Source organism: Scyliorhinus torazame, chromosome 16 (genome assembly GCF_047496885.1).
Source record: "Scyliorhinus torazame isolate Kashiwa2021f chromosome 16, sScyTor2.1, whole genome shotgun sequence".
NCBI lineage: Eukaryota > Metazoa > Chordata > Chondrichthyes > Carcharhiniformes > Scyliorhinidae > Scyliorhinus > Scyliorhinus torazame.
In genome coordinates this window covers 184,558,389-184,584,332 of record NC_092722.1, presented here as the reverse complement: position 1 = coordinate 184,584,332, position 25,944 = coordinate 184,558,389, and the positions used below count along the sequence as shown (strand labels likewise).

The 25,944-nt window shown below is 45.0% G+C and overlaps 1 protein-coding gene across 1 annotated transcript; it reads right to left on the bottom strand.

Annotated features, from left to right (window-relative positions):
* Window positions 1-870: 870 nt before the first annotated feature.
* borcs7 (BLOC-1 related complex subunit 7) lies at window positions 871-20,204 on the bottom strand. Its single transcript, XM_072479589.1, has 5 exons — window positions 20,026-20,204; window positions 10,461-10,523; window positions 8,878-8,921; window positions 6,579-6,599; window positions 871-2,102 (listed from the first exon to the last, which is right to left on the bottom strand). The coding sequence occupies exons 1-5, from the start codon at window positions 20,155-20,157 to the stop codon at window positions 2,051-2,053; spliced, it is 312 nt and encodes a 103-aa protein (XP_072335690.1). The 5' UTR covers window positions 20,158-20,204; the 3' UTR covers window positions 871-2,050.
* Between the last annotated feature and the right edge of the window lie 5,740 nt (window positions 20,205-25,944).

Here is a 25,944-nt window from a genome sequence, read left to right as displayed (position 1 = left end):
GGCCCATAACAACTCTCCACAGATGCGGTCAGACCTGCTGCGATTGTTCAGCATTTTCTGTTTTTGTTCCAAATTCCAGCAGCAGCGGTAATTTGCTTTTATCGATGGGTTCAGAGATGACTGCCCAATGCGCAGACTCTGCTACATGTGGGGCAGGTGGTGGTTGGATAGAGGAGTTACTTGGAGGTCTGTGCGTGCTGTCAGACTTCTTGGCTTTGCTTCTGAATGTTCCCGACAAAGTCTCTCGCTGTGTTCCCTGCTTTTCCCCGATGAACTTTCTCCATTATGGTCGGTCACAAGCCAGGATCTCCCATGGTGGGGATGTCTGAACTCTTCAGTGATGCTAAAGCATTTTCACCATCTTCCTGGGAGTCTCCTGCCAGTGAGTCCTCACCCGCTTTATGCATATCACAGACAATTGCTTTTCTTAGGCAAATAATGCTAGCACTTTCCAATTACTATAGCAGTCAATCACAAAAAGCACCCCATATTTATTATGCATGCAGTTCAATACACATTTACCAATTTAAAAAGCTCTGCTGATTTTAGGCTGGGTCAAGTCTTCAAGCAGTTTCAATCAGCTGTTCGTTAAAGTGTGATTATTTTATGATAAGATTCTGGATGTGACTAGAGAATTTGGAGAGGCAGATGGTAAATGTCAATGAACTGTTTTTTTCGAATGTGTGTTTTGGATTTATTCTCTACCGCGTATAGCAGGGGTAAACTGAATTATCGCCATTGTACCAGCTCCAAGCAGAGGGGACTTCGAACAGCAGAGTTGAAGCAAAGGTCTTGATTAAATGGTATCAGTTAAAAACTGTAGTTGATAAAGAAATTCAGGAGCAGGAAGAGATGAAAAATTAAAATGTATTCGCTTCAAACACTTTGTTTTAATAATTCAATTTTAGTTATTAAACTTAGCTTTGTAACAAATAAACAATGTATACATTTTTGACACCACAGTGCATGGATCTGTTCTACAGAAGGTTCCACTACAGTCAAACATGAAGCCTCCATGTTGTTAACTTGCTGCTTCTTACATTTACTCACTCTTGGACAAGCCTAAAACCAGTGTGCAGGATGAGGCACAGTTTGCAGACATATAAGGGCTGCAAGGACCCAAATTAACATGGAGAATGGAGGAAGACAGACTAAGGTAGTAGTTGTAGTTGTCATAAAGAAAACCTGGGATCGCTCCATTGGTGGATGTAACAAAACATTAATGTCACTTCCCCTGAAAGGACAAGTATCAGTGAGCATAATATAACGCGAGGCTTTGAAAGCCCCGTTTACAATGTTAGCATCAAAGCTGTTCAAATAAATATTCAAAACAACATTGAGTTTACGCTTCAAAATAAACAAACCGTAATACATAACTCCACAACGTTGACAGGGTGGCATTTATGTTTAACCAAGGAAGTATTAATAGGACTTGCAAAACATCTAATTAATGGTAAACCGATTCTGTCATTCAAGGCTACATTTTAACATTGCCAGATGAACCAATGTGAGATTGCAGCATCAGCCTTGTAAGAAACATCAAATATTAGATAATAACAGCCTTAACTGTTCAGACTGTTGACCTGGAATGCATCAATTCTAAACTTGTAACAACGCATTCACATATTGAAAACCTAAAAGCTTGTTTAAGAACTGCATACATAACTACTAAAAGTTGCATTGACCTGTTCCAAGGAGCTGCTGAACGTGCCCCCACCCCCTCCCCCTGCAATTGTGGCAATGTAAAGGACCATAGTTACATTGTTGCTCTAACAGTCTGCATATAAGCACCACCACCACGTCAATAGAGAATAAGCACACTGTATTCCACACGAGTAGAACCCACTATTTATTCATCATCAGCACCAGGGTCGAAGCAGCATTTGGAAAGGTTCTGAATATTGCACATGGAAACTGAATGGAATTGAAGTTTGCTTCAGTTTATGCTTCTTGTTGGGTGATAGGACTGACAACTTATTCTTCGCAACCCCCCCCCCCCCCCCCCCCCCTCCTCCTCCTCCTGAGATTCATCGCCATGCCATCTTCCGTCTCATTTTAAGAGATGCTTCAGCTGGTCCTGAAGGTTTGTAGAAAGTTCAACACTGTCAAAATTTCATTAAGGGAGAGAAAAAAAAAGAAAGTGGTTAATTTGATCTGGTAATCTGATTTCATGCAAACTATTTGTTAATGATTTTACAAATAACACTGGCCTCTTCCTTCATGATTTTATGTTATAATTCAGGATATGAAATAAGTTGTTCAGACAGAGATATTCATACCTTGAGATACACTTGTTTAATATTTGATGACGCCATCTTTCAATGCCTGGGATCATAGGTGATATCCTATATTTGTTCTCATTCAATTGTGTTAATTTAATTGCAACGAATCACACTTACAGAAATGGCAGGAAATAAAACTTATTTCAGCCTGTGACTCACTCGGAATATCCAATTTTACCCACTGAGTTTTAGGCTCTTCCACATTCTTTCCATCTGTGAAGGGCTGGATTTAGCACACCAGGACTGGTTTAGCACACTGGGCTAAATAGCTGGCTTTTAACGCAGACCAAGGCAGGCCAGCAGCACGGTTCAATTCCCGTACCAGCCTCCCCGAACAGGCGCCGGAATGTGGCGACTAGGGGCTTTTCACAGTAACTTCATTTGAAGTCTACTTGTGGCAATAAGTGATTTTCATTTCATTTCATTTTCAGGATGATCTGACAGCTCAACGAATGAAGTCAGGGCTCAAAGCCCTGAAACACCTTTGCTATATAGAGGTTGTATTTAGGAGCACCGAGGGGGATTGCAGTTCATGGATCGCAGGTAAAAGACAGCTGGATAAAAGCAAATGACTGTGGATGCTGGACTCTGAAACAATCAGAAAACGCTGAAAAATCTCAGCAGATCTGACAGCATCTGTGGAGAGTGAACAGAGCTAACATTGCAAGTCTGGATGACTCTTTGTCAGTGCTAGAGAGGAGCTAAAGACATCTGGATCATGCTTGATCAATTTCCTCACTCTGTGGGTGGCACGGTAGCACAATGGGTAGGAATATTGCTTCACAGCTCCAGGGTCCCAGGTTCGACTCCTGGCTTGGGTCACTGTCTGTGCAGAGACTGCACGTTCTCCCTGTGTCTGCGTGGGTTTCCCCTGGGTGCTCTGGTTTCCTCCCACAGTCCAAAGATGTGCAGGTTAGGTGGATTGGCCGTGATAAATTACCCTTTGTGTCCAAAAAGGTTAGGTGGGGTTAAAGGGTTAAGGTGGAGGTGCGGGCTTAAGTAGGGTGCACTTTCCAAGGGCCGGTGCAGACTCAATGGGCCAAATGGCCTCGTTCTGCACTGTAAATTCTGTTCTATTCTATGTTGTAGATTATCTCCCCAAAACCTCAACCTTCCATCTCTCTGTAATCACCTCCAGCCCCACAACCTTCCGAGATTCTGCACTCCTCCAATTTACGCCTCTTGCATATCTCTTTTTTAACTGCTCGACCATTGGTGGCTGTCCCTTCAGCTGCCAAGACCCCAGAGCTCTGGGATTTCCACTGCAAACGTCTCCGTCTCTCCTCCTTGAAGATGCTCCTTAAACACAAGTTGTTGTCATTGTTGTTCTGCAAAGCGTACGATTTTCAAAGCACTTGTAACACATGAATGAGCTGGATGTCTTGTGGTCGAGGGAGTAGGATCCCCACCTCTGAGCCAAGTCCCAGGACTGAACAGCTAAGGATGCTGTATTCATAACACGGCCAAACCGGTTAACTGTCAGCCTGCAAATCCTTCTGACACACGTCTATGGCACGTGGTAAGAGTGGGCGAGATTCATGGTCATCCAAGTGATGGAAAGAACGTTGTGAAACATGTTTTTGTCATCCTATGCTGGGGGGGGGGGGGGATTCCAGGATTTTGACCCAGCAACAGTGAAGGAAGCGTTCCAAGTCAGGATGGTGAGTGACTTGGGAGGCGAACCTCCAGCTGGTGGGGTTCCCATGTATCTACTCCTTGGTCCTTCTAGGTGGTGGCAGCAGGTTTGGATGGTGCTGTCTGAGGAGTTTAGGTGAGGTCCCGCAATGCATTTTGTAGATGGTACACACTGCTGCCACTGTTCGTCAGTGAAGGGAGTGGATGTTTGCAGGTAGCGTGCACATCAAGTGGGCTGCTTTGTCCTGGATGAGCTTCTTGAGTGTTTTTGGAGCTGCACTCATCCAGGCAAGTGTGAGATTATTCCGTAACAGTCCTGGTTTATGTCTTGTAGATGGTGGACAGGTTTTGGGAGTCAGGAGATGGGATACTCACTGCATGATTCCTAGCCTCTGACCTGCTCTTGCAGTCACAGTATTTATATAGCTAGTACAATTCAGTTCCTGTTCAATAGTAACCCCCAAGATGTTGCTGGTGGGGGATTCAGCAATGTCACTAAATGTCATGGGACGAAGGTTAGGCCCTCTCTTGTTGCAAATGGTCATTGCCTGGCACTTGTGTGCCAGGAATGTTACTTGCCACTTGTCAGCCCAAGCCTGGATATTGTCCTGGTCTTGCTGCATTTGGACATAGACTGCTTCAACACCAGAGTTGTGAATGGTGCTGAACATTGTGCAGTCATCAGTGAATATCCCTACTTCTGACCTTATGATGGAAGGTAGGTCATTGGTGAAGCAGCTGAAGATGGTTGGGCCTAGGACACGACCCTGAGGAACTCCTGCAGTGATGTCCTGGAGCTGAGGTGATTGACCTACAACCACCACAACCATCTTTCTTTGCATTGGGTATGTCTCCAACCAACGGAGAGTTTTCCACCTGGTTCCCATTGACTCCAGTTTTGATAGGGTTCCTTGATGCCACACGCGGTAAAATGCTGCTTTGATGTCAAGGGCAGTCACTCTGACCTTATCTGCAGATGCACAGGAAACGTCAGGGTAAAGCTTCAGGGTGCAGGGATATTCTGCTATGTTGAAAAATATGTGAAAATAACTCTCATCAGAAACTGGGATAGGTTTAGATTTGGTTTGTAAACTGTGCTGACCTCTCCCTTTAATTCAAGCATCGGTTTCTCTGACATACATTTGGTGTAATATTCGTCCATTCTTTACACATTTACTATGCATTTTTCTTTACACACCATGCATTTAATGCGAATAGCATGCATGTAACAAAGCATAGAATTTAATACAGCATCATAATTACACTTCTACAATTTTCTTCCCCATGTACAGTAAGTGTCCATTCGAAGTTAACTCATTCAACGTCATTTTGCTTTTAATGTGTTAGAAGGTCAGTTTGCACATCAGGACTTCCTCTTTAGAGTCGTTTCCGCTCGGGCCTCTGCAGTACCACATGACCCATTTTGGAGTGCATGAGGTCTTGCATTTGAGGCACCAGCAAAAAGAAAACAAGTGGTTTTGTGCAAATAATACCCATGGCAGCAGTGACTACAACGCTGCCCTCACTTGCTTTTCTTGTGGCCCATTCACCGAACCCCCTCCTTCTCACTGCCTCTCTACAGCAAGCCGCCACTCTCCCACTTACCGTTTCCCTCTCCTCTTGCTCCTTTGCTCGCTTCCTCTCTAGGTCGCCACCCTATCCCGACCACTTACACAGCAGGAGTGGGAGGGGTGGAGAGGGAAGCAGCGAGCGGGAAGTTCATGAAGCAGGAGGGTAGGGGAGAGTCAGGGATCAGAAGTGGCGGCTAAGACGGAGGGAAGGCGGTAGCACAATGGTTAGCACTGTTGCTTCACAGCGCCAGGGTCCCAGGTTCGATTCCCGGCTTGGGTCACTGCCTGTGCGGAGTCTGTACGTTCTCCCAGTGTCTGCGTGGGTTTCCTCCGGGTGCTCCGGTTTCCTCCCACAAGTCCCGAAAGACGTGCTGTTGGATAATTTAGACATTCGGAATTCTCCCTCTGTGTACCCGAACAGGCGCCGGAGTGTGGCAGCTAGGGGATTTTCACAGTAACCTCATTGTAGTGTTAATGTAAGCCTGCTTGTGACACTAAAATATTTTTACAAAAAGTTGCACTTTTCAGGAATGTAAATGCAATGTTGAGAGGAATTACTGTCCAGAAAATTATCTCAAAGTGCTTGACAAGAAAGAGGAAGAAACTTCAGCACCAAGTAGGAAGGAATATGGAAAGTACGTGGAGGACACTGAAAAGGGTTTGGGGATTTTTGGGTACAGCTTAGGCCATTCCATCAAAATATTGTCTGGAAATAATCATTTGGGAAGAGAACAAAATTAGGTTATTACAGGCGGGCAGCCACTATCCTGTGTTTCTAACATTTTATGTCTTTCATTTAGAGTTTCAACATTTGTATCAGCCCCAGTTTGAACCAGAGTGTTTTGAACCATGACGTCCGAGACACGGAACAAAGCTTCCAACTCCTACTTCTACCTCTGTAGCATCACCTATCTCTGGCCCTGCCACAGCTTATTTTCTTCTGAATGCCTCATTCACATGATCTGAGCCTGGCAATACATCCTGAGATAGAGAGATGAAGACATTCTTTAGGTCCAGAATAAGCCCAGATGACCATATTTTAATCAATTAAGTTTAGGCATGTGAGAATGATCACATAGCAAATACTCACTTTTTCTGTATAGCTTCCTGTCTGTGAAAGAGGAAAAGTTTAGGATTACTTAAATAAACTTAGTTTCTCCACAGACATAAAACAGATATTTTACCAAAAGCAGCATTTTCTGTATTCAGAAGGAAATAAGCCTGGATTCTCCGCCCTACGCGGCACATTTCCATTTCATCCTGCTGGCCGGTCAATGGGGTTTCCCATTCTGGGGCTGCCCCACGCCGTAGGGGAACCCCCGGGCTGCCGGCAAAATGGAGCATCCCGCCAGCGGAGAATCCAGCCCATAATTCCAGACAACCATTTTCCTATGTTAAGTTTGAGAATACTCCAATCACAAACAAGAACCTTAAACTTAAACAAAGCTTACTATTGGCAGCGAATGTGGAGAAGGTGCGGAGCTGGGTCAGAGGGGTTGATTCCCAGTGGGTCAGAATGGAGGAGAGTTTGTGCAGGGGGTCGGGATTGAAAGCACTAGCAACAGCGCCGCTCCCGATAGCCCCGGGGAAATACTCAGGGAGTCCGGTCATAATAGCTTAATTGAGAATTTGGAGGCAGTTTCGCCAACACTTCGGGTTGGGGGCAGGGTCAAGGGAAATGCCGATTCGGGGGAACCACAGATTTGAGCCAGGGACGTGGGATGGAAATTTTCGGAAATGGGTGGCGAAGGGGATTAAGACACTAAAAGATTTGTTTCTTCGGAGTCGGTTTGCAGGATTGAAGGAGCTGGAAGCGAAGTATGGGCTGGAGCAGGGGGAAATGTTTAGATACATGCAGGTTCGAGATTTTGCCTGAAAGGAGATAGAGAGCTTCCCGGTGGAGCCGGCCTCCATATTGCTGGAGGAGGTGCTGACGACAGGGGGATTGGAGAAGGGGGTAGTGTCAGCGGTTTACGGAGCTATTTTGGAAGAGGAGAAGGCACCACTGGAAGGGATCAAAGCAAAGTGGGAGGAAGAGTTGGGAGAGGCTATGGAGGAGGGGTTCTGGTGTGAGGTGCTCCGGAGAGTGAATGCCTCCACCTTGTGACCTTGTGCGCGAGGTTGGGGCTGATACAGCTGAAAGTGGTATACAGAGCACACCTCACGAGGGCGAGGATGAGCCGATTCTTTGAGGAATAGAGGATGTGTGTGAACGTTGGGGGGGAGGAGGGAGGGAATGGGGGGCTAATCACGTTCATATGCTTTGGTCCTGTCCAAAGCTGGAGGATTACTGGAAGGAGGTTTTTAGGATAATTTCTAAAGTGGTGGATGTGAAACTGGACCCGGGCCCCCAGGAGGCTTCTCCACCCTGTGCCCTGGCATGGCGGGGGGACCTGTTGGAATTCTTGACTCTTGAGAAGGTTAAGTTTGAGCTGAGGGGAAGGATAGAGGGGTTCTACAATTCATGGGCATTATTCATTCTGCACTTTCAAGAATTGGATAACTTTGAACATTAGTTGGGGCGTGTGGGTGTGAGGGTTGGGGGGAGGGGGGCTGTTAATGGCGACTATGGGCGAACCCTAATTCCTTTTTGTCATTTGTTTGTGTGAACATGCGGGCTAATGTTTGGGGTTTGGTGGGAGGATGGGATCGTTGTTATTGAGATGGGGATTGACATATTTGTTACTGATTATTGTTTATTGTTGGTGGGTGTAAATTTGGGAGAAAATGTGAAAAAGGAGAATAAAAAATATTTTTTAAAAAAAACTTAACAAAGCCAATTACATCGCATGAGGAGATTATCCTGGAGGACAGCTTTGAAGCGCCCTCCTTCAGCAACAAGCATGTGCAATGAGCAAAATGACTCAGTCCCTTTTAGGAGGGTCCCAATAAGGCCAATCTATAGCGCGTGGAGCAAGAGGAACCCCAAAGCATATATTGATCAGTGAAGGTAGGTTTGGGGGAGACAGAGAACCCATTAGCAAATTTCTCAAGGAAAGTACTGACTGTACTCAACCATTCCATGCTTACAAAACTCAGAACATAACTCATAACATTAGGTGCTAATATTTGCACAGCCTGAATGAAGATAGGCAGGGCTGGAACATTGCTTACTCGAGTTAATAATATATGTACTGTTTCCAAATATTATTCAAACTAAATGATTTCCTCTTCCCGAATCCTTACTACCATGAACATTTTTACATTCTATTTCTCTTGCAAAGGTAAATTTCCCAAATTTTCTTTTTATAATTTCTCCACTGCTCCTGCCTTCCTGAATATTATTGCCAGAGGGAGCTCAGAATCGCGATTCCTGATCCTGAAATAATTTAAGAAATTCTTAAAATATTGGACAGGAGAAAGAAAGATGATAAAGGAGTAGCACTCACTGGTACTGCAAATGTGTTGTTATAATTGACATTTTGCGTAGGCTCTGTTGGAAACAATGATGAACGCATTAATATTGTGAAGACATGAGATGATCAACAAAGAGCCTGCGATGATGGCATTATTTCCTGAAAGGGAAGAGGAGTACATCCCAGTGTCCTGGCCAATATTTATCCCTTAACCAACATCATTGAACACATATTACCTGATCACTAGCATGCTGTTGTACATTGCAACATCCATAAAGTACTTCAGTGGCTATAAAGCGATTTGAGAACTCCAGAGGCTAGGAAAGGGACCATATTAGTGCAGTTTTTTATTTCTTGTACAATTTCTAAACTACAGTATTCAAAAAAACAATCAGTTTTGCTCCGAGGTGTATTTTTGTAAGTAAATGGTTTATTTTATATTTTATATCCACCAATCCTTACATCTCTTGTATGCGCTCAATTTGGTTTTTATAAATTTAGCGTACCCAATTCTTCTTTTTCCCAAATTAAGGGGCAATTTAGCGTGGCCAATCCACCTACCCTGCACATCTTTGGGTTGTGGGGGTGAAACCCACGCAGACACAGGGAGAATGTGCAAACTCCACACGGACAGTGACCCAGAGTCGGGATTCTCGGCGCCATGAGGCAGCGGTGCTAACCACTGCGCCACCATGCTGCCCCACATGTGCACAAATATTGACACACTCCCAGGGACACTGGGTGTACCTACACCTCAGGGAGTGCAGCAGTTCAAGAAGGCAGCTCACCACCACCTCCTCAAGGACAACTAGGAATGGTCAATAAATGCTGACCGCTACATCGCGTGAATGGATAAAAAATATATGGACAGTCTCTGGGAATTGTGAACAACATCGGGAAGGACTTTTTCAGTTGATAATTTCTCACTGGTGTACTGCAGGCGTATAGCAGGCAAGCCCTCGAAAATCTGATCAGTTTATGGGTCCCGCTTTGACGACCAGGAGAATAGTGAGGTGACGTTCCACTCCTCCTTTCCTATCATTCCTTACCCCACCTTGCTAATGAAAGACCAAGGTTACTGAGGTTATCAGTGATTTCTAATCAACAGCAATCTGATCATTTATATTCCAAATGAGAATATACCAAAACACCTTACCAGCCAATGATGTGTAGTCACTGCTGTAAGGTTCACAGCCAATTTGTGCACAGCAAACTCCCATAAACGCACATCGTGCCAATGCTCAGATGATCTGTTTTACTGACGATGGTTGAGGGGAAAATATTGTTCAAAACACTGGGGAGAGCCCTGCTTTCACTTATACCCCATCCACCTCATCCAAAAGACAGCACCTCCGACAGTGCTGTAATCCCTCAGCGCTGCACTGGGCATTTCAGCCTAGGTTTCATGTTTAAGTCTCTGGAGAGAAACTTGAAATCTGTGACTCAAGAGGCAAGACGGTGCCAACGCTTATATTTCTGCTGTGGTTTCTGACAACTACGTAACCAGATGTGGTGCTCTGGGAACCGGCTGCGAGGTGAGCAGCAATAACAGTGACGGTTATTACAGGAGCATTTCAGTGCTTTGGTATATGCGCTATCAGGGGTGATGTACTCACATCCTCAGAGTGTAGTATAGAGTCCTCCTGCATCACCATGTTTCGAGCTGCCTGGCCAAGGAGCTGGAACGGGGAAAAAAAAAACATCAAAATTTACTCCCTAAAATACTGAACACTGGGGAGATTTTGTAAAATGCATTGCCAAATGGGAATACTTCCACTACAGAAGTTTTCCATTTGTGGTAACTTTAACTGATGTTGATTTGAAAGGAGTCTTAGTGCTGTATATCAAACTAGAGGGGGACTAAAAAAGAGATACATTTAGAGAAGTGCCTTTCACACATTCAGGACATCTCCAAAGGTAATTCAGTGGCTGTGAAACACGTGAGATGCGGTCACCACCAGTATGAAGACAAATATGGCGGCCATGTCATCCACATCAAGATTGCACAAAGATGAAAAGCTAAGTGACCATGATCTGTTTCCGTGATGGCTGACAGACAACAGCTGGCCAAGACACTTCATTTTCCTTTGAATATCGCCACATGATTTTTACATCCACCTGAGGGGGCATCAGTTTAATATCGCGTCAGAAAGAAAATACCTCAGACTGTGTAGCACTCCCTCAGTACAGCAGCAAAATCTGCCTCGATTATGTACTCAAAGTTCAGGAGTGGAGTTTGAGTCCAGTGGCTCAGAGGCCAGAGTTCTGTCAAATTGACGCTTAGCAAATGACGACTAGACAAGATCTGCAGAGGGCAGCAAGCAGAAAACCCACAGGCCAAAATAAAAGATATTTATATTCAACAACTTAAGAGGAAAGCTCATTTTTCAGCCAGAGTTAACCATTAAGGATACAACAGCCTTGAAACACAAAGTACAGTTCCTGAACAGAGAGTTCCCTACCTTGGCTACACTATCAAGATAAGGGCACAAAGGATTATAATTCTCCAAACTAAACACATTGTACCTACGAAAATACAAAACAAAGGGCATGACATAATCTACTAAAAAACAAATCATAAATCAATACACTTTTAACACTGTGCCAAAATGCTTTGTACGTAATGACCTTAATTCATTGCCTCAAATTCTTCTCACCACTACCACAAACACCAACACAGGTATTTAATACCTGCAGCTCTAAATTCTATCTCCAGATACAGCCCAAGGGAAAATCTATAACTGTATTGGGCAGTTTCAAAGTTCTGTTTTTTTTAGTATGTGCGGTAAGCCAGGCGACAGCCTCCACAGTGGCTATGTGGAGCTCTCTGAGCCCTCTGCAGAGTTTTGTCACAGAGTAGCCTTCAGTGATGTGAGTCATTGATTGGGGTGCACCACAGCTGGAGTTCGGATTCTCTGCGAGGCCTACTTGTGCCATTGGCCAGTGCGGGAACAGTTAAGGAGTGCCCAGTGTTGGCGTGGCAAATTGAAGCCGGGTGGGCGGCTGTGGGATCTGTGATGAGCAAGTGGATTTTAATGGTGGTGGTGTTGGTTCCATTCCTGCCGCTGCAGGACCTCTGCTGCTATTCCTCTTAGCCATACAGGCTGGCGTGACGGGAGGCGAGCAGCACGTGGATTGATAAGGTCCTTGTGTAGCGGCAGGCTTGGGTTGCAGACCTTCTCCAGGAGCTTTCTTGTTGCAATCTCCTTCGTGCGAGGGGGTGAGATGTTGCTCAGGACCTGGAGCCAGGGGTGTTGAGTTGGCAGGAGGGTAGCCGAGATGGTACACAGTGTTGGGTTGAGCTGGGTATCTACAAGACTGGTATGGGATGAATTGTACCAGACTGGTACACAGTCGAGTAGACAATGGCAAGAGCCGAGATCCTTAAGGTTTGAGTATCTCCACCCCACGAAGAGCCAGCAAGTTTGCCGAGGAGGTGGTTTTGATCTTTGCTACACTAAACAACAATGTTGCAAAGCTGACCAACTACTGTAAGACACGGCACCTTCAGCAGCAACATAACAGTCTCAAAGTATATTCCACCTCCACAATACCAGCGCACGAGGGAACTCAACATCTTGAGACTGAATCACATACAACACCCCGTTTATCTTGGTGTCACCCTTGACCGAATACTGACATTCAAAACCAAGACAGCAGCAAAGTTCAAAATTCAGATTGACACGGTACAAAGAGTGCAGAGTGCATACCTCTACTACACTGTGTCAACTCAATGTTATTACAAATGCAGCTCTTCCTCGAGACCTTTTAGTGTCTGGCTGATGCTCTGGAACTACAAAGCTGAAAAAATAAATGTCTTTTTATATAAAGAGCTTCCATCTCACACAGGAAGCAGCAGGCCAATCCATAATCCAACAACCTGCTCCGAAAACTCTGCTCACATTTTGACATCGGAGACAAATTCCACCACAGTAGCTGCAACAATCTATGACATTTTATAACATCCCATACTATTCAAAAGGAGTCAGCTTACCCTATCTGACATGTTAACGGATCCTTTTTTAAAAAAATTCTAGGACCCAGACACGTATCCAAAAAATAGTCAGCCCGTGCTTGGATCATACCCTATCTGTATATCAAGTTTCATTGAAACTTATCATTCATTTTTGAGATATATTCCTTACAAGCAAACATCATCTCTGCTTCAGTGATGGAGGCAAATATCACTTTCCCCACCAGTTCATTTGGTGACAATACTGAATATCTGGTTTAGCTCAGTGGGCTAGACAGCTGGGTTTGTGATGCAGAACAAGGCCAGCAGCGCGGGTTCAATTCCCGTGCCAGTTTAGCCGAACAGGCGCCGGAATGTGGGGACTAGGGGCTTTTCACAGAAACATCATACCTGCGACAATAAAAGGTTATTTCATCCTCAAACCAAACAGGTTTTCAGAGATATAGAAAAATATTATTTTATAAAATTCAACACCCACTCCTAAGTAACACCAACAGTGTACAGAGAAACACAAAACGTTTCCACAATACATTTTGCATCAGTATTGACATTTGTTCTTGAATGTGCTGTGAATCAAAGCAGCAAGTCACATCCATTCATTGAAAGAAATACCAGTACGTCATCATATCTTTCATGAACGTCACACTTTACATACAATGGAGTATTTTGACATGAGGTAAACATTCAGCACTGAAGCAGGGCTGCACTGCCAGAAATAGCTCAGTAATTCTTTCACCAAGCTTCTCAACCTCTTTCATTCTTCAAGAAGCTCCTTAAAACCGACTGCATTGACCAAGCTTACAGCCATTTGCCCTGGTTACAGGAACCCCAGGAACAGCCGGTAAATCGCGGGAGCAGTGTCCGGAGGGTGGAGCGGTTCATAGGGCAGAATCTAAGGTACATTTTGTTAAGGAGCGGAGCGGAGACGAGTGGTTGGACAGACAGCATCTTGGGAAGGTAAGCGGGGAGTTTAAAAATCTAGCTTGGGGACGCGGCCTTCCTTTTCAGGAGCGGAGTGGAGGCGAACGGTTGGACAGACAGCATCTTGGGAAGGTAAGCGGGTAAACGGTGAATCTGAGGTTAGACTGGGGAGAAACTGAAGAGGGACGTCACAGGAGGGCTGTGATTAGATTGGCCAAGAGAGGTCCTGCTGGTAAATAGTGGTGATAAGTAGTTTCTCTTTTCATTTGTCTATTTTTTTTTTTGTTTTTCCTTTGTTTTTTGGCATTGCAGTTTTATAAGTTAACCTAAGGGTTAAGACATGGCAGGAGATCCCAGACCCGTGTCATGCTCCTCATGTGCGATGTGGGAATTCAGGATCACGTCCACTGATCCTGGCTCCTTCACATGCAAGAAGCGTGTCCAGCTGCAGCTCATGTTAGACCACTTGACGGCTCTGGAGCTGCTGGTGGACTCACTTTGGAGCATCCGCGATGCTGAGGACGTCGTGGATAGCATGTTCGCTGAGTTGGACACACCGCAGGAGAAAATTACTGAAGGAGATAGAAAATGGGTGACCAAAAGACAGAGCAAGAGTAGGAAGGCAGTGCAGGTGTCTCCAGCGGTCATCTCCCTGCAAAACAGATACGCTGATTTAGGTACTGTTGAGGGAAATGGCGCACCAGGGGAAGGCAGCATCAGCCAGGTTCATGGCTGGCTCTGCTGCGCAGGAGGGCAGGAAGAAGAATGGCAGGGCTATAGTACTAAAGTGACAGGCACTCAATCGTAGGGGAATAGACAGGCGGATATGCGGATGCAACAGAGACTCCAGGATGGTATGTTGCCTCCCTGGTGCAAAGGTCAAGAATGTTTCGGAGCGGCTACTGGACATTCTGTGGGTGGGGGGGGGTTGAACAGTCAGCTGTCGTGGTGTATATAGGCACCAACGATATAGGTAAAAAACAGGATGAGGTCCTACAAGCTGGATTCAGGGAGTTAGGAGTTATACTAAAAAGTAGGACCTCAAAAGGTAATAATCTCAGGATTGCTACCAGTGCCACAAGCTAGTCAGAGTAGGAATGCCAGGATAGATAGGATGAATGCGTGGCTCGAGAGATGGTGCAAGGGGGATTCAAATTCCTGGGGCATTGGAACCGGTTCTGGGGGAGATGGGACCAGTACAAACTGCACAGTGGGGGGGGGGGGGGGTTGCTAGTGCTGTTGGGGAGGGTTTAAATTAATGTGGCAGGGGGATGCAGGAAGTCGGAGGGAAGTAAAACGAGGACAGAAACAAAAGGCAGTAAGGGGGAAAGTGTAAGGCAGAGAAGCCATAGTCAAAAAACAAAAAGGGCCACAGTACAGGGAACAGTGACTGAGGAGAGCTCAGTGAATAGGCCCAGTAATACTAAAAGGAATAAAATAGGAAGTAAAAACATAAATGAAAGCGAAGCAGCAGGTTATTACATGAAGATATGGGTTCAACGATAAGAAAAATTAGGAAAGAAGTTAAAAGGAAAAATAACTTAGAAGAGATTACTGATAGAGGTGTTAAGAACATAAGAACTAGGAACAGGAGTAGGCCATCTGGCCCCTCGAGCTCCATCTGGCTCCACTCTCCGGCCCGTACACCATATCCCCGAATCCCTTTATTCTTTAGAAAGGTATCTATCTTTTTCTTAAAAACGTTTAAAGAAGGAGCCTCAACTGCTTCACTGGGCAAGGAATTCCAGAGATTCACAACCCTTTGGGTGAAGAAGTTCCTCCTAAACTCGGTCCTAAATCTACTTCCCCTTATTTTGAGGCTATGCCCCCTAGTTTTGCTTTCCCCGACCAGTGGAAACAACCTGACCGCATCTATCCTATCTATTCCCTTCAATTAAGATTCAAAACAGAGGTATAAAAGCCAACATAAGGGTACTTTACCTGAAAGCTCATAGTATTCGGAATAAGGTAAATGAGTTGATGACACAAATCATTGTGAATGACTATGATTTAGTGGCCATTACTGAAACATGTTTAAAAAAGTATATATTTATTAAAGTTTTTTTAACACAATTTTTCTCCCTTACAAACAATAACCCCCCCCCCCCCCGTAACAAAAAAATATGAGAAATCGCGCAGAGCAAGATATATACATGGCAAAATGATATATTTACACAGCTTTGTACACTGGCCCTCACCCGTACATGCCAGTTTCCCCAACCCTTCATGTTATCTCTTGCTCATCCACCCTCCCAGGCAGTTCCCCCTTTCCCCCCCTTCCCCCCCCCCCCCTCCCAGGACGTCCCCTCCACCCCCCACCTCCCCCCCAAGGTTGCTGCTGCTGCTGACCGACCTTCCTCTAACGCTCCGCAAGATAGTCTAGGAACGGTTGCCACCGCCTGTAGAACCCCTGCGCAGACCCTCTCAAGGCGAACTTAATCCTCTCCAACTTTATGAACCCAGCCATATCATTTATCCAGGCCTCCAGGCTGGGGGGCTTCGCCTCCTTCCACATTAGCAAGATCCTTCGCCGGGCTACTAGGGACGCAAAGGCCAGAATGCCGGCCTCTTTCGCCTCCTGCACTCCCGGTTCGTCCACTACTCCAAATATTGCTAGCCCTCAGCTTGGCTTGACCCGGACTTTCACCACCTGAGATATTGCTCCCGCCACTCCTCTCCAGAACCCCTCCAGTGCCGGGCATGACCAAAACATATGGACATGGTTCGCCGGGCTCCCTGAGCACCTTCCACATCTGTCCTCCACCCCAAAGAACCTACTCAACCTCGCCCCCGTCAAGTGCGCTCTGTGGACCACCTTAAATTGTATCAGGCTGAGCCTGGCACACGAGGAGGAGGAATTAACCCTACCTAGGGCATCAGCCCACAGACCTTCCTCGATCTCCTCCCTCAGCTCCTCCTCCCATTTATCCTTCAACTCTTCTACCAGCGCTTCCCCCTCTTCTTTCAACTCCTGGTGTATTTCCGACACCTTGCCCTCCCCGACCCATACACCCGTGATCACCCTATCTTGAACTTCCTGTGACGGGAGCAACGGGAATTCCCTCACCTGTCGCCTCACAAAAGCCCTCACCTGCATATATCTAAAGGCATTTCCCGGGGGTAACTCGAACTTCTCCTCCAGTGCCCCTAGGCTCGCAAACGTCCCGTCGATGAACAGGTCCCCCATTCTTCCAATCCCCACCCGATGCCAGCTCTGGAACCCCCCGTCCATCTTCCCCGGGACAAACCGGTGGTTACCCCTGATTGGGGACCACACCGATGCTCTCATTGCACCCCGGTGCCATCTCCACTGGCCCCAGATCCTTAGCGTTGCCGCCACCACCGGGTTCGTGGTATACTTTGTCGGCGAGAGCGGCAGCGTACTGAAACATGGTTAAAGGATGGTCATGACTGGGAGTTAAATATCCAAGGGTATCAAACTATTCGGAAGGACAGAGCGGATGGTAAGGGAGGTGGTGTAGCTCTTGTTATGGGTTCGGGTTTACAGAACCCCAAAGTGTGTATTGGAGTTCAACCGACCCATAACCTTTAATAGATTGTGGTGTGGGAAGCACACGGCGCACTCTCCAGGTGTGATACAGCAATTATGGACAAATGGTTTTCAAAACAAAACAATGTTTATTCTATGAACTCAAGTTAACCTTTTAAAAACAAACATTGAATATCTTAACACCCATTACTTCAAAGATAACCCCAAGAGACTACAACACTAAATAATCCTTCAAACTTTCCTTTACACATCCAAAAGACTTCAAACCTTCAAAAATAAGAACACATCAGGTTACATTCAATATATTTATAGTCTTTGGATTGCAGACATCAACAGACCAGCTATGTGTTTCTTCCTGCAGCTCTCAGCAAACCACAGACACTCCCAGCTGCCTTCCTAAACTGAAACCAAAGCAGAAGTGAGCTCAGCTCCCCCCACCCTCTGACATCACTTCAGTAGTATGATCAGCTCCATTTCTTAAAGGTACATTGCTTAAACATCCATTTCTTAAAGGTACTCTCACATGACACTCTGTTATTTAAGGATGACATCCGGACAGTAGTGAGGGATGACATCAGTGCTATGGGAGATAAGGTTGAATCCATTTGGGTGGAAATCAGGAATAGTAAGGTGATAACGTCACTGATAGGAGTAGTCTATTGGTCATCAAATAGGAACATTACGGAGGGGCGGGCAACAAATAAAGAAATAATGATGCATGTAGAAATGGTACAGCAGTTATTTTGGGGGATTTCAATCTACATGTCGATTGGTTTAACCAGGTCGGTCAAGGCAGCTTTGAGGAGGAGTTTATAGAATGTATCCGCGATAGTTTCATAGAACAGTATGTAATGGAACCTACGAAGGAACAAACAATCCTAGATCTGGTCCTGTGTAATGAGACAGAATTGATTAATGATCTCATAGTTAGGGATCCTCTCAGAAGGAGCGATCACAATATGGTGGAATTTAAAATACAGATGGAGGGTGAGAAAGTAAAATCAAACACGAGTGTTTTGTGCTTAAACAAAGGAGATTACAATGGGATGAGAGAAGAGCTGGCTAAGGTAGACTGGGAGCAAAGACTTTATGGTGAAACAGTTGAGGAACAGTGGAGAACCTTCCAAGCGATTTTTCAGTGCTCAGCACATGTTTATACCAACAAAAAGGACGGTAGAAAAAGGAAAAATCGACCGTGAATATCTAAGGAAATAAGGGAGAGTATCAAATTGAAGGAAAAAGCATACAAAGTGGCAAAGATTAGTGGGAGACTAGAGGATTGGGAAATCTTTAGGGGGCAACAGAAAGGGACTAAAAAAGCTATAAAGAAGAGTAAGATAGATTACGAGAGTAAAATTGTTCAGAATATAAAAAGATGGTAAACGTTTCTACAAATATATAAAAAAGAGTGGCTAAGGTAAATATTGGTCCTTTCGAGGATGAGAAGGGTGATTTAATAATGGGAGATGAGGAAATGGCTGAGGAACTGAACAGGTTTTTTGGGTCGGTCTTCACAGTGGAAGACACAAATAACAAGCCAGTGACTGATGGAAATGAGGCTATGACAGGTAAGGACCTTGAGACGATTGTTATCACTAAGGAGGTAGTGATGGGCAAGTAATGAGGCTAAAGGTAGACAAGTCTCCTGACCATGATGGAATGCATCCCAGGTACTAAAAGAGATGGCTAGGGAAATTGCAAATGCACTCGTGATACCAACATTCACTAGACTCTGGGGTGGTCCTGGCGGATTGGAAATTAGCAAACGTGACACCACTGTTTTAAAAAGAAGGTAGACAGAAAGCAGGTAATTATAGGCCAGTTAGCTTAACTTCGGTAGTAGGGAAGATGCTAGAATCTATCACTAATGGAGAAATAGTGAGGCATCTGGATGGAAATTGTCCCATTGGACACAGCTTGGGTTCATAAAGCTGGAATTTGAATTCAATAAAACAAAATCTGGAATGAAAAGTCTAATGACAGCCATGAAACGAGATTAAAACCCATCTGGTTCACCAATGTCTATTAGGGAAGGAAATCTAACCTACATGTGACCCCACACCCACCCACAGCAAGGCGGTTGACTCTTCAATGCCCCCAAAAATAGGCAATAGGGCAGCACCGTGGCACAGTGATTAGCACTGCTGCATCACGGCACGGAGGACCGAGTTCGATCCTGGCCCCGGGTCACTGTCCGTGTGGAGTTTACACATTCTTCCCATGTCTGCACGCGTTTCACCCCCCCCCCCCCCCCCCCCCGCCCCCGCCCCCGCCCCCGTCCAAAATGGCGTGCAGGGTAGCTGGATTGACCACACAAAATAGCCCCTTAATTGGAGAAAAAGAATTGGATACTCTAAATTGTTTTTTAAAATGGGCAATGAATGCTGACCCAGCCAGCAAAGCTCACATCCCGTGAACGGATAAAGCTTCAATTCACAAAACACTTCACCGGTAGTAGATTGGTTTGGGAAGTTGTGCCCTCAGGACAAAGGCACCGTGATGCCAACCTGCCCAAAGCCTCTGGACTGGATCTTGAACTCATGACCTTTCTTGTTTTTGGGGGGGGAGGGGGGGGCAAGGGGTGCAAATGTTGGCAAGCTGGCACTTCATACCCAGATAAGAGATTTCTGAGCCACTGTGGTCAGTGGGGGAACTCCTGGAGGTGCAGGGATCACCTGGGCTGAGGGTACCTAGCCCTTAAAGGGGAGGGCCAGCCAGGGGGATTTTCTGTCGGCTGACCTTTAAAATACCCCCCGCCCCGCCCCGCCCCCGATACCTCGGAGCTGCGGGAACCTTTCAGTATCTGCTTGGTGAGCGCGATCACATCCGTGGTGCAGGTGGAGACTTTTTCCGACAATAAACCCTTCGCCGGCTGCCCGTATCGGGCCTGCTGATCTGCGGCCGCCATCTTGCCCAAGCCGGCCGGCCGGCGGGCGGACGGAGGCCGAGAGCGAACCTTCCGCGTTTCAAAAGTGCCATGCGGACGCTGCGGAGACTCCCTCCCCCGGCAGCAGCACAGGGACTGGGAGTCTGGGGTCTGCACCCACCTCCCCTGTTCCAAACACATTCAATCTCAACCATTTAAAACCTTCCAAACAAGAAACTCGATTTTGCAAATGTATCAGCCCGAAGCACAAGGATAAAATCTTTTAAAGGTTCAGTTGCATTTTACAGCCTGCCTTACAAGAATTTAAATTTGGTTTTAAAAACTTCCAAACAAGAGGTCGAATCCTTTTTTTTGCAGTTTTAAGAATGTGCGTTGCGAGATTTTATATTATGTAAATTCGAAATCTTGCATCAGAAAAAGGGGATTTTCAAATGTTGTCGCTTGGTATGGCAGATCTTGAGATGTAAGGTAGGACCTGCACTACAGGTTCGCCGGTAGCTCCTGCCGGCTGGCTCCGCCCACAGAGAACTGTATAAATATGCATGACCTCCAGTGCCCTGCCATTTCACCAGCTGCAGCAGGAGGCCACGCATCGGACTGTAATAAAGCCACAGTTGTACCCAACTTTAGTCTTTGTGCACTTGATCGTGCATCATCGCTGAAAAAAGTCAGTGTTGCCGAAGTTTTTCAATTTGCACTCATCAGAATGAATGCAAGAGGGTGGTGCAGTGGTTAGCATTGCTGCCTCACGGTGCCGAGGGCACGGGTTCGATCCAGGGTCAATGTCCGTGCAGAGTTTACACATTCTCTCCGTGTCTGCGTGAGTCTCACCCCCACAACCCAAAAAGATGTATAGAGTAGGTGGATTGGCCATGCTGAATTGCCCCTTGATTAAAAAAAAGAATAAATGCAAGAATGCCAAATTTCAAAGGGAGCAACAATTGATACTGCATGAGAAAAGGTGCTGATTGGTTGGAAAGTCAGCTCTGATTAATCACGGCATTACCGTGGAGAATGATTCAGGGAACTATCATCCCCTGATTATCTTACATTGGTTGTTTGTGTAATTTTTAATACATTCAGGATTGCCTAGCAAGTGATGTCCAATTGCAAAATTACATCTAACTTTAGACATTATGTTCTGAATTTTGTGAGCACAGGTTGGTTAAGTACAGTCTGCCTCTTGCAAACAGCTGAAAGGATGTGTTGTACGATACAATCCACCAATCGTTGGGACATGCAGCCTATGTAACTGGCATCACACCAGCATTGAAATTCATATAACACATTACTCATTTGTGTGCTAGGTAGAACGTTTCTTTGAGTTGACGGCAGCATCCTTTTTGTGGAAAATACACTCGTGTTGGTACTGCATAGTAGCAGTGTGAAACGGCTAGCTTTACCCGTTGCTTACATTTTTGAGGTACCTTACCCTTCCAGAGAAATCGAAGGTAGATTGAACACATTTCAGGTCCTAAAGTGACAATGAGACATGGAAAGCATTTAAAGAAACAATTCATAATGTTCAACAAAAATACATTCCATTGTAAAACAAAAATCCAGCACGAAAGACCCTATGTAGCGATCATATCAGAATTTTTTTAAAAAGAGGCTTGCAATGTTGCAAAAAAAAACCTGGCAAATCTGAAAATTGGGAATGTTTTAGAAACCAGCAGAAAGCCAACTAAGTGTTGATAACAAGGGAAAAATAGAACATGAGAGTAAACAACCCAGAAATCTTAAAACAGAGTATAAGAGTTTTTATAAATATATAAAAAGGAAGAAAGTAGCTGAAGTAAATGTTGGTTCCTGAGAAACAGAGACAGGAGAAATTATCATGGGCAATGAGGAAATGGCAGAGGCATTGAACAAGTATTTTGTGTCTGTCTTCACAGTGGAAGACTTCCGTACCAGAAATAGGCGATAACCTAGGGGCTAAAAAAGGTGAAGAAATTAGGGAAATTAATCCCAGCAGAAGAAAAAGTATTTGAGAAACTTAGGCGGCTAAAATCTAACAAATCCATTGGTCCTGATGGTCTGCACCCCACGGTTCTAAAAGAGAAAGCTGCAGAGTTAACGGATGCGCTGCCGATGATTTTCCAGAAGCCTGCGATCTGGGAACAAGCCAATCAGATTAGAAGTTGGTAAATGTTACACTGCTTTTCAAGAAAGGAGGAAGAGAGAAAACAGTGAACTACAGGCCATTGTTGAGAAATCTGTTATTAAAGAAGTCTTCATGCACTTAGAAAAGGAGAGTATGCTTGGCACAAGGCAATATGGCTTTACTATAGGGATTTTGACAAATTTCTTAAAGTTTTTTGAGAATGTAACGAGTGGGGGAGATAGAGAGGAACCAGGAGATATAATATATCTGAATTTCCAAAAGGTGCCACACAAAAGGTTTATAGGCAAGATAAGGGCTCACAGAGTTAGGGGTAATATTTTAGCATGGATAGAGGATTGGTTAACAGATAGAAAGCAGAGAGTGGGCAAAAAACAGAGCCTTTTCAAGTTGGCAGGTGGTGTATCGTGTAGTGACTCTAGAGTAGTGTAGTGACTCTAAACCAGCCTCTAACATTGGCATTGTGCAAATATCTGAGCTAGTGGTTGCGGGTATTAGGTCAAGTTTCAGAGTTTCTTCCTTGGAGCTCTCTTCCTCTCCTCCCTTTTCCACAGAATGAAGTTAAAAACTCACCACTATTCTTAGACTTCCCCCTATACCAAAAAGGGTCGATTTTCTAAATGGTGAACAGGGATTCTCACTCCCTGACTCCTATGCAGGCTTAGGTGGGTGCTATTCAGGTCAAACTATATTTTTAAGTTATCCCCCGGTATAACCCATACCTTCACAGAAGAATTTTATCTACTTACCACTTAGTAGCATCGATCCTGGGTCCCGCGTTGCTAAGTAAGTAAAGTAAACTTTGTAATAACCACTGTTTCAGGTTAAAACTTTTAAGTTATTTTATTATTATATGTTGTCTTTTAAAAGATGCAATCACTGTCTTTACAGAAAAGTAAAAAGATCTTGCTTCTGGATTCGCCTGGTTGGTTGAAGAGACCTTCAGGTCTACCTTGACAATCACTTTTCTTTAGCTTTTGGTCTTCCTCAGATGATTCGCTGTTCTGCTCGGTTGCTATGCCCTATCCGTCCCATGTACCGAGCTATGAGAGCTGACTCTCTCTTCTTCAACTTTTGGTCTTTCTCAGATGGGTTCACTGTTCTGCTCGGTTGCTATGCTCTATCTTTCCCATGACCGAGCTAACTCTGCTGGCTGTCCCCTTTCTTAGGGGTTATATCCCCCTTCTAGCAGTTATTACGTTTTTATGACTTTATTGTAAAGTAACTTTTATTTCACTTGGATTGTAAAAGGTACCTTTAGTCTAAATTTTTCTAACACGACTAAGTATTCATTTTGAGCATGACCTCATCTCATAGATCTCTGATTACAATGTATCCTTTGTGATGTTCAAAAATGCTTTGATTTCAAAGTGGTGTGACTTTTGATTCCTGTCATTTCTATAGTTTTATTATTATCAAATTGTGTCCCCAGCTCATAATTTTGACTTTGATTTGGGTCTAATTTGTGTTCTCGTAGACAGGTTGCCTCCAGCTTTCTTTAATTTACCTGATGTCAGCAGAACTTCACACCTATACATTTGTCACGTAATTCAACTGAAAACCTCATCCATTCTTTTCCATCTGCTTACTTAACTTCAATGAAGGTGTGAAATATTGCTTTTAGCTTTATACTAAAAATTCAATCGGTTGTGGGTTAAAAGACTTGCCTCACATTTAAACATTTGTCACCTAATTCAACTGAAAACCTTATCCATTCTTTTCCATCTGCTTACCTAACTTCAAAAGGAGGTGCAAAACATTGCTTTTAGTTGTATACTAAAATTCACTCGATTGTGTCTTGAAAGACCTGCTCGTTTTGTTTGCTAAGCCTGCTTGACTAAGGCTATCTGCATTTTACAATCCTCTCCTGCAGCTGCTGTTAACCCTTTGTGGGATTTTTCCCTACATTCTCTCATGCACTCTTAGATCAGGTATTGCCAGACTTCCAAGTTTCAAATGGCATATCTTTCCATATTTACAGGAGCTGAGCAACCAACAGTTCTCAACCATCTGAAAACATAAAAGTACAAAGGGAGGGAATAAGGCAGGAAAAGGGCGAGTGGTGAGGGGAGCAGACAGTCCACAGTCTGCAGTTTCCATTTCTTGGCAGCTTTCAGGGTGAGGCTGAGGAGCAAATGGGGAGGGTCAATAGTCAGCAACTTTAATAGACTTGGTAACATTGCATGCCGCTGACTCTGTGGCACCAGTGCCCATGATATGTGGCCCATCTTGCTCAAGGCTACTGAGGGTATGGATTCTTTGTAGTCCTCCGCCAGTCGTCTGTCTCTCCCACCCGTTGTGACTCACCTTTTCCTGCAAGAGAGGGAGAGAGAAGACTGCCAGTAACAGTGTGCCACTGTGTTTGGTTGATGACATAGCTGAATAGCTGGAGATATGTGGAGACAATGGGAGGTGGGTGTGAGTGACAGACGTGTGGGTGAGGAACAGTGTAAGGATGTGAGTGGTGAGTCCTGAGTTGGTGTGGCTCCTGGGTGGATGACGACAGTGTTTACAAAGATGGTGGGATGAGCCTCAGAGAGGTCATTATTTCGGCACTGCTGCCGAGCTTGTGGAATTCAGGACTCTAGCAATGACCACCTTTGCCACGTTCACAGGGTTAAGCTCAAGGGTTTCTTGCTCCGTTCCCCCCCCCCCCCTTACCAGAAACATGATCCCTCCCGCCTTTAACTTCTCGACACAATGAGGGCAGAATGGCGTCACTGAATCAGGGATCCAGTTCCTTCTCCTGCTGTGTTATACCTTGCCCTTGAATGTTTTTTATCCCGAGGCCTATAATGCACTGCTGGGCACCTTCCCTTTTGTAGGGACGGCACCTTTTAAAAGGGAAAGCTGCCTGGAATAGCTGGTTTCTTCACAACGTTACTCAGGTGAGTAGGGACCAGTACAAACTGGACAGGTTACACCTGTGCAGGACTGGAACTGATGTCCTGGGGGGATTATGTGCTAGAGTGGTTGGGAAGGGTTAAACTAAAATGGCAGGGGGATGGGAACCTATGCAAGGAGTCAGAGGAGGGGGAATCAAGGACAAAAACAAATGGCAGAAAGAGGAATAAGAAAAGTGATAGGCAGAGAAACCAAGGGCCAGAATCAAACAGGGCCACAGAGGAAAATACTGGGAACAGGCCAAGTAATGTTAAAATGACAAGCCGACAAGGCTTTGTGCCTTAACATGTGGAGCATTCGCAATAAAATGGATGTATTAATCACACAAATAGGAGAAATTCCTAGACTGTTTACGGGGTTGTTTTCTGGTTCAAGACATTAAGGAACCAAGTAGAGAATAGGCCATCCTAAACTAGGTTTAGTGTAATGAGAATGGAATCATTGGCAATCTAGTTGTGTGAGAACCCTTGGGGATGTGCAACCGTAACATGGTAGAATTTTTCATCAAGGTGGAGAATGACCTAGTTGATTCTGAGACGAGGGTCCTGAATCTGAATGAAGGAACCTACGATGCGTGGGTTGGCAATGACGGATTGGGAAACATTACATCAAGGGATGAAAGTGGATAGGCAATGGCAAACATTCAAAGAGCTCATGGGTGAACTGCAACAATTGTTTATTTCTGGCTGTTGCAAAAGTAAAACGGGAAGGTGGCCAAACCATGGCTTACAAAGAAAATTAGGGATAGTATTAGATTCAAGGAAGAAGCATACAAATTGGCC